Source organism: Pezoporus occidentalis, unplaced genomic scaffold (genome assembly GCF_034315485.1).
Source record: "Pezoporus occidentalis ecotype Australia unplaced genomic scaffold, CSIRO_AGI_Poc_V1 ctg126, whole genome shotgun sequence".
Classification (NCBI taxonomy): Eukaryota; Metazoa; Chordata; class Aves; order Psittaciformes; family Psittacidae; genus Pezoporus; species Pezoporus occidentalis.
In genome coordinates, this window is record NW_026913060.1 from 1716302 (window position 1) to 1728734 (window position 12433).

The 12433-nt window shown below is 37.2% G+C and overlaps 1 protein-coding gene across 2 annotated transcripts in view; it reads right to left on the reverse strand.

The window, feature by feature from the left end:
* Window positions 1-11045: 11045 nt before the first annotated feature.
* GYPC (glycophorin C (Gerbich blood group)) overlaps window positions 11046-12433 on the reverse strand; it is a 30814-nt gene continuing 29426 nt past the window's right edge. For both annotated transcript variants that reach the window (XM_062607819.1, XM_062607820.1), the window contains exon 3: window positions 11046-12199. In XM_062607819.1, coding sequence (XP_062463803.1) covers window positions 12003-12199 — 197 coding nt within the window. In that variant the 3' untranslated portion in view covers window positions 11046-12002. The remainder of the gene's footprint in view (window positions 12200-12433) is intronic.

The window sequence follows — 12433 nt, forward strand, 5'->3', positions numbered from 1 at the left end:
ATGCTTGTGATGTAGAACTTCCAAACTTTTCCCCTTGATCTGAATATTCATGTGGGGTAACTAACTTTGGACAGGCCCATAATAGTAAAATATTATCAGCAAGTCTTCCTTTTCAAATGAGCTGAAAAACTTGTTTAAAGCACCTTCCATATTTGAAAGCATTTTCTCCTTCATAAACTCTGAAGTGCTACAGCAAAGCTGGAGCTGTCTGCATACAGAAGCCTGCCTGTCACTTCCAGAAAACTCAGATTTCATATGTCAAGGGCTTGTGTGAAAATTGCTTTGAGTGTTAATTACCCAAATGATTCAGCTTTATAAGAGCCCCTCTTATGTACTCAAGTATGTCTCATAGCATGCTGAGTGCCAAGTTTCAATAGAGCCAGCTGTGCTGTGCTCCCACATGTTTAAAGATAATTCTTGCCCATCATTTCATTTCCCCCCTCAAAATCCTGAGAAATTTGTTCAATGAAGTCACTAATGCACAATAGCGTATTTCTTCTTTTTATTTAAAAAAAAAAAAGTCTCCCTAGAATGCATGCAAGTTTGTTTTGGCTTTTAGTTACAGTAGCACATTGTCAGATCAACTGTGATGAGGAGATAAAAGAAAAACATAAGTTATGCAAAATTAAAACTATGACAATTTAATTTAGAAAGGAACAGATCCCTCTGCTTTCAAATATGCTGTTTTTTTCTGTTGTGTTTGAGGTCATTTTAATTATCCAATATACCTATTACAACATGAATTGCTGTTGGAAAGCTAACCAAAAAAACCCCAACAAACCAAATCAACAACTCAGGTTTAAGTCTTGGATTAAAGCCTTTTCATAAATATTCTTCATCCAGGTCTCAGTTTTCAACATGTTCATTGGTCTTTGACCAATTTACATCGTTTAGGTTTTTTAAGTCAAAGTAGCTACGCTGAAGTCAAGGGATCTGTGTTAATTTATCCCAGCTGCCTGTAGGCTGAGCTGAAACTCTGGATCCAAAGAACAAGAAACAGCCTTTATACAGGGAGATCCTGCCTGTGCTCTGCCTATCAGTGTGCAGGTGCAGAGAATTTCAAGGAGAGGTTTTTTGTGCTATATGGTGATAAAATACTTGTGAGATCCAGGGCTTGATTTTCAGAGTGAGTGACAACCATCAATTCCTACTCTTATCTGACTCAGCTGTCAAAAGAGATTTCTCTCAGACTATGTTGTAACTGAGTTTGAACAACCACAGATAGGGCTGGGTTAATTCAGCCTGTCTTTGTGGCCAGGCTGCTCTTGAATCAGAAGTATATGGTTGCATTCACACAGCACAGGTGCTAGGCGATGTGTGTTCACTTTCCATGGTTCCCAAGTTACCATGGTGGTCCTCATATGCCTTCATAGGTCCATGTGTTTGTGTATTTACCCACCAACACAGCATTTTGAGCCCACAGGTTGCTCTGCTTTTACAGCATCTGATCCAGCTGCGAGTCATGGACTCTGCCCAGCATCTGTAGCCTCTTTTAACCATTGTTAAAGTTATTGCAAAGTCCATTTTTGCTGGTGCTATCAGAAGTGATAAGACCCTCTGGAAAGCATTTTGTCTGTAGCTGATAGCCCTCACAAGCTGGTGGCAGATGTTCATGTGGAGGTTATTGATATTGCACACAGATCTGAGAGCTGTGAGACAGTGGAGCTCTTTGTTGTAATGGTGGGTATAAACAGCTGCTCTGAAATAGAGCCACAGGCACAAAGAGCTGTGCAAGTCTGGAGTGGCCAAAGTGATTTTAGACACTTCTCTTTATGAAGCTAAGTGAGGCTTTTGCTTGTATTTCTATCAAAAGATCCATCCAAAATTAGGACATCTTTTTATTTCCACTTTTTTACATTCAGGTGTTCCCTGTAGGTGGAAATGCTATTTGGAATAGACTTAGTTGAGCAGCCACAGCAGTCACTGACAAGACAATGAATGGACATCCTAGAACATGCTAGAATGTTCTACATCGTAGCAGCTGTGTATACCCTTCTGGAGAAGAAGGCTATGTAATTTTGAGAGATTATTTTACTCCTATCAGGAATTGCACCAGCTAAACTATACTGCTGAAAAAAGAAACAAACCACCACCAAACCAAACCAAAAGAAAAACCCCACAAAACCCAAATGAACAATCCCCCTCCCCCCCCCCAAAAAAAAAAAACAAAACAAAAAAACAAAACAATCCCCCAAGCCCACAAAACCACTACTTTATACACTTTAATAAAGTCCCAGGGCAAATGAAGGCACACTCAGATGCCTTGCTGATAGGACTAAAGGAGTACCTCACTCCTGCTTTCCCAGTTCGTTGTAGACTGCTGCATTTTTGGCTGAGAAATGCCAACTTGTCCAACTGAGTAACTCACCTCATAGACTTCTTGGCCTGGCTGTTTGCTTTTATCCTTGATTTCTTTACAGACTTCCCTCATTCCAGTGTCCTTAACTGAAAGGACTGAGAAATCACAACTATCCCAGTTTGCTTCAAAGTCAATCTTCTGGCCCTAAGTGTTTACCAGATGATATCTTCAGAAAGTATTTCACCTTGGCAAGTGGCCTTAAGTCCTGAGCTCTGCAGTACTGACAATGCATATCAACTGCTTTTGAATAACAGTGAATTTTTCATATGGGAAATACTTTTTGTAGGAGTTATGGCTCCTTGTTACTCAAGAAACCACTGAAAAATAAGCCTACACTTAACTATTTCATGCAATTAGCTATTTGCTGCAAATAGGTATTTCAAATACTAATTCTTTTCTTTATAATTCTCAGGCAATGCATTGTTTTTATTTTAATGAGCTTTGCTAAGCAAATAAACTGAATTGGGCAAATGTAATTGCTCTTTTGGGGAAGTCTTTTTTCTGCTCCTTAACTCATAGGCTTGTGGTGCCACTCTATTGTCTATAAGATATTGTGCAGCTCTTAAAACCCTTTTTTTCTAGTGGCAATGGGGCAGAATATTCATGCCAACTTGTTGCTGGGGCAGAGAGAACTAAAATTTGTGTTTTATTGAAAAGGGATACTTGCTGAGCATATATTATGATCTAGAGGACAAAGAAGCGCAAAAGTCACTTCTATTTTTTCTAAGCTATCCCACTGCATGCTTATACCCATACACCTCTTTTTTATTAGATGTTCCTGACCAACTAAGGATGTGAGAGAGGCACCAGTCTCAGCTGAAAGCTTTTATTTGCTTTGCCAAATCTGAAGAAGCTTCTGCTTTTAACTGTTAACAGTCACAATTTCAGTTCTCTTTATGACTGGTGGTTTTTAAAGTACCAGCCTGTATAACCACAGGAAAAGTCTTCACCTTTGTGGAAGACAATAAAGCACCAGACTTGTTACTGTTAGGAATAATTGAGCTTTGCCTGAGATATAGGAGATATTTTTTGTTTACTTACAGAATCCAAAGAGTTTTCTGCTTTAGTTCAGAACCAATTTAAGGTAGGAAAGCCAAAGTCAGCTTTGACTATGCCAACTAAAATGAAATGGACATCTCACATACCACCTGCTACTACCCTGACCCAGCTACATCCTTCTGCAACCTTGTACTGATAGATGATGCTGTAATTTTCTCAGGCTTTCTGGAAGAACATTGGCTGAGAGTTAAGACTGAAGAAATAGTCTGAAACTTGCACTCACAGCAAGAACATGAAGAAGACAATGTTGGAAAATGTTGTAAGATTGTTACTAAATAAAAACCAAGGATATGTTCTTGCAGATAGCCTAGATCATGACTACAGAGATATGTGTTAAATATACAATTTTAAGAAACTGTACAGCATTTTCTCAGGGGGTAAATTTTCCATAAAAGTACTAATAAACCAATTCCAGAGCCCTTGGAAGATATGAACTGCTGCCTGGACTCAGAAAGAGGCAGTGAATGATTATACATATTTTCCAGCTCTGCCTTAACCCAATGAACATAGAGGGGGCAAGACCTGGGAAGGCCCTGCAAGGGAAAAATATTTATTAGATAAAATGATACAAGCACATTCCATGAATGTTACTGCAGAAGCAAGATGAAAAAAAGTGTTACTTTGTCTTTGTGCAATGTTAACAAATTTTACTGTACAGCGCAGAACCACTGGGAAAAAATAGTTTTAGTAAATAATGACCTCTTATTCATCTGTTTGATTAAAGATGATTTTTGCTCAGACTGGTTATTTATTTCTTCTTTATTGCAGAGAGGAGACAATTATAAGGAGTTAAGAGGTGAATTTTTTAATTCAAAACCAATTAAACTTTGGCCAAGAAATTGGTTTATAGGAAAGGTATATTTTTGGTCCATATGAGAACAACATTCAAATAGTGCTTTCTTTTAAATCTTCAGTGTCCCCCTGCTTTGCATAGGAAGGCTGACATTCTTTGGGAACATGACCTTCATTAACTTCCTTATCAAAATTCCTTACTGAATGGTTTTTGACAAAAATCTTTTATCAAGTTCTAAGGATTTTTGCAAGAAAAAAACCCCCAACAGAACCAAACCAACAACAATCCCCTGACTCCTGTGAAGACTTGGATCTTTGAAAATGTCAGCCAGAATCAAATAAGAAACTTCACGATTCTACGGCAAGAAAGGACAAAAACAGGACTGAAGGCCTGGGTCAAAAGTGAAAAAACTGGGACAAGCTTGCAAAGTCCATGTAACTTATACCTCCGTGTGGGACACTGAGTAAGCTGACTTGGAAGGTCAGGTAAGGTTTAAAGTAATCTGATCCTGAACTACTTGCTCTTCTCCTTCGGCCTGTAATTCATTTTTCATTGCAGTTAGTGAAGCTGCAGAGGTGAGAGTTCTGGTTAAACTTAAACACAGCTGCCACGTATTTTCTGGGGTGAAGAAAGGGAGAGAGGAATGTGATGAGTAAGAAAAATACTACTTTGGGGTCTGGGCACAAGTCTCTATAACTAATTCTTGTGGCTTAACTTTTGGCAAGTGTTCAGCACTTGGCTGTTCAGAGAAATCATCTTGTTCTTGATTCTGCACTGTGCTTTTCATTCTTCATTCTACTCCTGGTGTCAGAAGCATCATTCATGTCATGCAAGAAGAAAGACTGAGAGAGTCCTGAGCTCCCTTCATGGAACCACAGTCTTTATCTTTTACCAGAAAACTGGGAGATGTAATAATCTCTCTGATTCTTCAATTTCTGTTCTGGTAGGTAAGTTGTGCTGCTGCTGAACAGAAGGGAATGGAAATATTTCAGCTCTGTAGAATTTCTGAGCACGAGGCTGTATTTCTGAGTAACATTACGGGAATATTAGAAAAGGTATGGAGAGCCCTGAGGGTCACACATGCATTTATGAAACAAAAATGTATGAATGAAGAGCAAAGCAGAAATTGACAGTAAAGCACATCAGAAAGTGTAATTTAATCGAAATAAAATACAAAATCTTATTTGAGTTAAATATTACTTACAGCAGGTTTTATTAAAACACCATTGATCAATCCATTAGGTGCTGGAATGAATAAAGATGATTGTTCCCAGCAACCAAGAATGTGGTGTTGAGTTGCATTATATTAGCATATCCATATGTCACATTGAAAAGGGCTTCCAAGTGAATCTTCTAGTAATCCCTCAGGGAGATTAAATACTTTCTTTCCAAGGTACTGGAAATTGAGTGCCCACTCAGGTCTGTCTGGTCATTAACCAAACATCAGAAATACGGAAACCTCTCTACATGTTGCCATAGCAAGACTGGCAAAAGGTTTAGGTTTTATATCTTTTTTTTTTTTTTTTAAGCTGAAATAAAAACGTTAATCAAAATCTTTGCTGAGAAGCAGGTTCATTACTGCAAGGTCTGGACCCTTTCTCAGTGCAGTCAAAGGGCTTTAGATATTGAGGCAGTACTGAGGCTTCAGGTTCAACACTGATGATAGAAGAGGTGTGGAGCAAATCATATGTATATGTAAAGTGTTTCTATGTGATGGTGCTTTTGCTGAAAACTCTTATTTTCACATACCTTCTTTTATTTGGTATCTTTTCCTTTACTCAGATCTTTGTTCCTGCTATAAGCCTTTCAGTTACTGGTCATCAGTAAAGGATTAATTTGGTCCCAACATGTTTCATTATCTCACAGCAAACGTGGAATTACATGTCATGCAGTGGCACTGGTAACAGTAAAAGTCATCACAGTTTCCAGCTGCTGAAGCACCTCCAATAACAATGAATCACATTGTCAGATGTTGTATGAAGTCAAGGTCAAATTTCTGAATGTGCTGGCTAATAATGGAGGATCCACTGCAAAGTCTTATCTCTCTGCTTGTCTTCCCAACAAGAACATTGCTAATGAACCATTACTTCTGACCTGCAAACAGTCCTATGCATCAGTTCTATGACACATAAAAGGCTCTTTGGAAGAGCTGTTCTTGCCAACAGCTTCTCTGCTGGATATTAAAACTTAGATTATTCACTGTTCTTCTGGTACCCTCCAGGTTTTCACCATTTTGAGACATCATTTTGACCCAATAGCATATAACTTAAAGACCTACTTTTTTTTTTTCTCACTGACAGCAACAATTTTGAAAAAAGGGACAACGTTGTTAATGGTTGGACTCAATGATCTTAAAAGTCTTTTCCAACTTAAATGATTCTATGATTCTATTACAATACATATTATACTAGGCATATCTTCTGAATATTAAGTAAAAGAGAAATTGTATGGAAAGCCTTAAGAACAAAGCAGAAGTGTTCATATTTGGTAGCAGTTGGGTAGAAAGCAGGCCATCCATCAATAAATACTCATTAGATGTTTATAAACCTGGCTAGAATTTTTAAGAACACCTTGCCTTAGATAATACCTGTGTATTAGATAGTATATAGATACTGTGTATAGATAATACCTGTGATACCTGTGTACAGGTCCACACTGGCATCCACAGAGTGATGTTCCTTCAGAGAGAATTATTGTTTGATTTCTTATTTGAAGCATGACTCCTTAGATCTATCAAAAGCTTCTCTTGCTTTTTTAATGCAAAAAGCACCAGTATATCTTTTAGGGTTTGCATGCTCTATTAAGAAAATATTAACTGCTCTATTAACTGGCAATTCTGAAAGTTCATGGTATTTTAAAAGAGAACAAAAATATGAGAACAATCTTCTAAATGCTGAAAATGACAACTTTAATTATAAAGTTTTTTTTTCTTCATATTTTAGCTTTTTCTCAATTCAAAATATAGTAGATTTACACCATCAGTATATTAATAGCTTTGGTAAATACAAACATTATAGTCAGTTTTAACATACAATCAGCAGTAAGCTTTGAACATTTGTATTCTCTATTTTTTGTCATAGCAATGCTACAATTCAAATAGACTTTAATACAACATATCAGATACTCTCTATCATACATAAGCTTGAAACAACAGAAAAATGTTATGAAGGTAAGAGATTATGCTGAAAGATCAGCACTTATAAAGATTTCTACTTTATTAATATAGTGTGCTTCTTTCTGAAGTGGGTGGGAATACAATTTTTTTCAGGAAGGATATATATATAGTCAGTAGAATTCTTGTCCAGCTGAATCAATTTTATCCCAACCACACAAGGAACAGTTGTGTAGAATAAGGATTCCTTATTTCCAGTCACTGACAATATTACCATCTTGAACTAGCGAAGGACCTCTACTACTACAAACATTTAATTTGTTCGTAAGATGGTTGGAATATTTACTCACCATATATGTTTTTCTTTTATATCATTAGCTTCCTTTTTTAACTACCTGAGTTTCCAGACATTAGATGTGTGTTTATTGCTTGCTCAAGGGCTCCTTAGTTTTCTGTTTTATATTAACTGCCACTGCGAAGCTTTTGCATTTTCTAAACATACAAAGCTTTTGTATGTGAAAAACAGAGAGATTTTAGAAAATGCAATAAACAGATCTTAATACTGTGGGTACTCCTCTGGTCGGTATTTACCAGCATTTTTTGATTGGGCTTTCACATGCAAGGAATTCAAACACCTCATATAATTCAAAGAAATTTGTTGTCAGCAGTTACCTTCAGCAAATATGCTTTGATTTCTCCAAACAGCAATATCTATTTTGTTTGATCAAAAACTGCTTTCATCTCTATTGGCATCTAACTACCTTCTCCTACTCTGTATCTCTATCTTTTTACTGATTTAAATCTTGTCTTAGTGTTTCCTGTATTCTGTGAGGAACCCTTGCAGGCTGTAGCTAGTGGTGCTATCCTACTTATTTTGCAACTATAAATGTTTCAGCACCTTATCTAGTTTCCTTGTTGAAAAGGAACAATCCTTTATATTTTCCTGTCCTGGTATTCCCCCAGTGATCCCTAGATTTTATTTCAGAGAAAAATCTATGTTGATGTTCTGAGGGATCTTATGGTGCTATTTTTAGTAGTCCCTCAAGGCAATTTGGTCTTGCTGTTGTAAAACAGAAAATAAAATATATATAGTTACCTTGACTAGTAGATGAATAAATCCTCCTTAGGACTGAATTAATGTGCAATGGCATATTGGACCTCAGGAAAACCTGGAATGATAGAGGCCAAGCACCAGAAAAAAATGTGTACCAGATCCAGTAATGTGTGGCCAGATACACATTTGGGACTGACTGCTTTTGGGCAGAATTACTCTGATGAACAGTTAAAGCTGCTACAGGGACTGAGACTGTCAAGCACTCCTTTCTGTGCAGAAGAAGACTGTGCAGGTATGCCCCAAAAATTAGAAGAAATTGAGTTCCAAACGTTAAGGCAACAGAGTAACTTTATTGATAAAAACAGATAGATAAATACATAGGTAGATGGCCAATCCTTTGCCATAGCAAAGGCAATAGGGATCCAGATGGGAGCCTGAGGCACTGCAAGCAAAAATGGTAGTCACGGTTGAGGAAACGGAGCACCAGCAAGTGGCAGGCCAACAGGCCATTGCAGTGGAGAGACCTTGGATAAAAGTATGGGGTGGGGGGAAACAAACTGTTTCCTTAATTCTCTTATTCAGGAAGCAAATTGTAAAACTTATTTAATCACTAGTGATGAAAAGTTATGGCTGCCGAGATGTCTTGGCATTGTACACAATGTTTGTTTTAGCACAGCATGTTGCTTGCAGAAGGATTAGTCCTGAAAGTTATAGGAAGTTTGTACTTCACTCTTTTTACAATTAAAATTGAATGACTCAAGACAGTAGAGTTACTGTATGAGTAAAAAATAGCAAGATGAGGCCATTAGAATTTGCCAGTCATCCGATGTCATGAGCTTTCTCCATTTCAAAACAAAATTTGTCCTGAAAAAAAACCAAACAAACGGAAAATCTCCACGTACCATCTCTTCTCTCTGTTCAGTGCTCTTGAGTTATTTCTAAATATTCAAACCCCTGGAACTCAAAAGGACACTTTAAAAAGGAAAAAACAACCAAAATGTAATTGAAACTATAGCTCTTGCCAGAGTCACTGCTCTACAAACATTCGAAGTGGCTCATTACCAATATGGAAACTGTTGCTATATGCTTGGACTGTTTGTCAGCCTAGATGAATAGGGAAAATGGGATAAAGAGATTTAATTAAGCTATTAAGAAGGGATATAGTCAAAGACCAGTAGTTGCATTCACTTTGGATTTAGGGGAAGCGATGACACAAAGCTTGGTTTTGACTGAACTAGTAAGGATTGGCTGAGCTCCACTGAACTCACATTGTACCACTAGAAAATCTGGCCTCTATAGTTACAATGTGGACAGCTAGTCTGTCTGAGTTCACCTCACAATTAAAAAATTCCCACACACTCCAAAAGCGACACTAATTCTGGTTCTCCTTTGTTTCAGGTATGACACAGTTGTTTAATTATAATCAGCAATCTCAAGCTGTGAAAACCAGAATTTTATGACTGGAGAGAGAGGCAGGAATTCCTCTGAAGTCAATTTTCTTTAACAGCCAAAATATCGTTACATGGTTCTGAGTATATGAAAGGGGGCAAAAGGCTGATAGCACTCTATAGGTCCTGCTATCACTGGAGGAAAGATTTTTGGTGTTCCCATGACTTCTGTCGGAGATGCAGCAGAAATCAATTCACCCCATTCACCTTCTCTCAGAGGAAATATTTACATTTTTATTGAACTGGTGGTTCAGGGGTTTTCAGTTTTAAAAACTCAGTCTTACAGCTAAGATTACTGAATTTCTCTAATGCTTGTGCTAGAAAGATAAAGCCAGATTCCTTTTTCAAAAATAGTAAAAAGAGTAAAATATTAATATATCTTAGAAGGAAACAGGTACATAACAGCAAAATATTTGAGCTCTGCAAGTGCTGGGTTTTGTACATTTTATACTGCACTAGTCACAGAATATAATGTGGTTGTACAATGGTTCTTATAAAACATATCTTAAGCATTTAGTAGATTTGGCACAATATTGGTATTCTTTGGTAAAAATGCAAATGCAGGGATTTAAGATTCTAAGAATAATTCAGATTACATATCCTTTGGGTCCTGAGAAAAGACTGAGATTGTGATTGAAAGACAAAAATATCCCATTTCTTCACTTTTCTTGTTCATATCTGTCTTTTCTTACAGCATTCTTGTGGCCAGTGTCCATAATCAATAGTGGAGTCCAGAAGCTTTCCCAGCTTTAGTGCAGAGAAGCGAGTACAAATGATCATCAGTCTCAAAAGCACAGCTGTAGATGACTTTATACATACCCATATAGAAAGCAAAACATGAGAAAAAGCATACTGAGTTGAGCAGAGCTCACCAGTGTCTTATCTGTTATCTTGTATTTCTCCACCTCTATTTTCAGTAGTTCAGGGCACCATCACAGCTGGGGATGAGCAGGTGCAGAGAACAATTATCCTATTTCCGGAGCTAACTGTGGTCTTCAATTAGGAAGCCAACTTAATGGGGTAAAGAAACTCATCACTGTTGATTCTTAGACGAGGAATATAATCTTTTTGTGTGATAGACTAATCTGTTTATTTATAATAAAGAATTGATAGTCAGTGTAATTGACTTATCTAGCAGAATGTAAAGGATATACAGAAGCCATACAGAGGGAGACATCAATACAAGCCAGTGGGATGCAGATGAACAAGCTTCTTTGCAGTTATGGTTGCATTTGTGACAGATTTATCAGTATCTGCACCAGAACTGAATTCCTCTCCCTGCAAAAATCAAAAATCCTGCTGGCGGGCATTCAAGAGAATTTTCCAATGCAAAATAAATAAATAAATACTCAAGCAAAAATATCTTACATGAAAATATCTAGCTGAGCTTCATCGTCTCAAAAGGCCTGCTCAAACCAGGATGTTTTACATTTTAATATCTACCTATTTATGCACACATGCAGGGACCCTACCAACTAATTGGAATCATATTTGTAAGTCTAATGAATATTACATACTACATTGAAAATTCCAACGTTTTGCAGTTCTCAAGCTGCAAGAAATAAATCCTTCATTATTACCTTTTCCATGTTTTCCAACAGTTTTATTTCTTTGAAGTGTCTTTGATTGTTACACATGTAAAATTCAAAAAATAAAAAAAAAATCCCAATCTAAATCCTCAAACAAACAAAACAGACTCCCCTGTGCCAATAAAACTGCATATTTAAGGGGAGGAATATGATATTTAGTCTACAAAGCTATTTTTATTCCAGCTACATCAACTTTATCTAGTTTAATGTTTGTTCTGTGACCATTTGAAATTCAATTTCAGGTAGTATCATATCAGCATAGGATGCATCATTAACTTGCAAGGCTTGACATTTGCTATCTTTATCTGGTTTCGGTGTATCATTCATACTGAGATATTGTTTCTTCTTATCTGATATTGATTTCAACTGTGACAAGCTGTGCTGCTAACAAAATCTACAGGCAAGTATCTGGCTTTTAGTTCTTCACTGGTAGAGGAAAAGAAACAACCCAGTGACAACAAAAAGTAGAGATACTTTTCAACTAGGATGCTTGCCTGTATCCTCATATTATCCATTTCTTAGCACTTCTGTTGATGTAGCATTTCTGACTGATTCACTTGCGGAAGTCTTCATGGAAATCCTTGCCTCTCAGATGAAATATTCCTTTTTGCTTTCATCCACTGCTTCCTGAAGAGTGGGGTCATTTTTCAAAGCAGCATCTGCACATTCAGCAAACTCAGTTCCTTTTGCCTCATTGGTGTGATAGGTGCCCTTATGTCTATACATGTACCGGACCATCACTACCAGCAGGCAGATGAGGACAAATACTACTGCAGCAATCACACCTAGAAGAGGGAGACTAGTTAACTATATTCCCAGTAATAAAATACGAGCAGCATCTCAGAGAGAGACATCACAACTTGAATTACTTGATAAGGAAAAGCCTATGTATCATAAACATCTGCATGTTGCAGTGGCCAAAGTCAGAACAGAGTCTGACACTGAAAAAACAAAATGGGATATAGATACTGAAGGAATGCAAATCAAATTCTTGCTAGCTTTCTTCAAATCAATGGCTT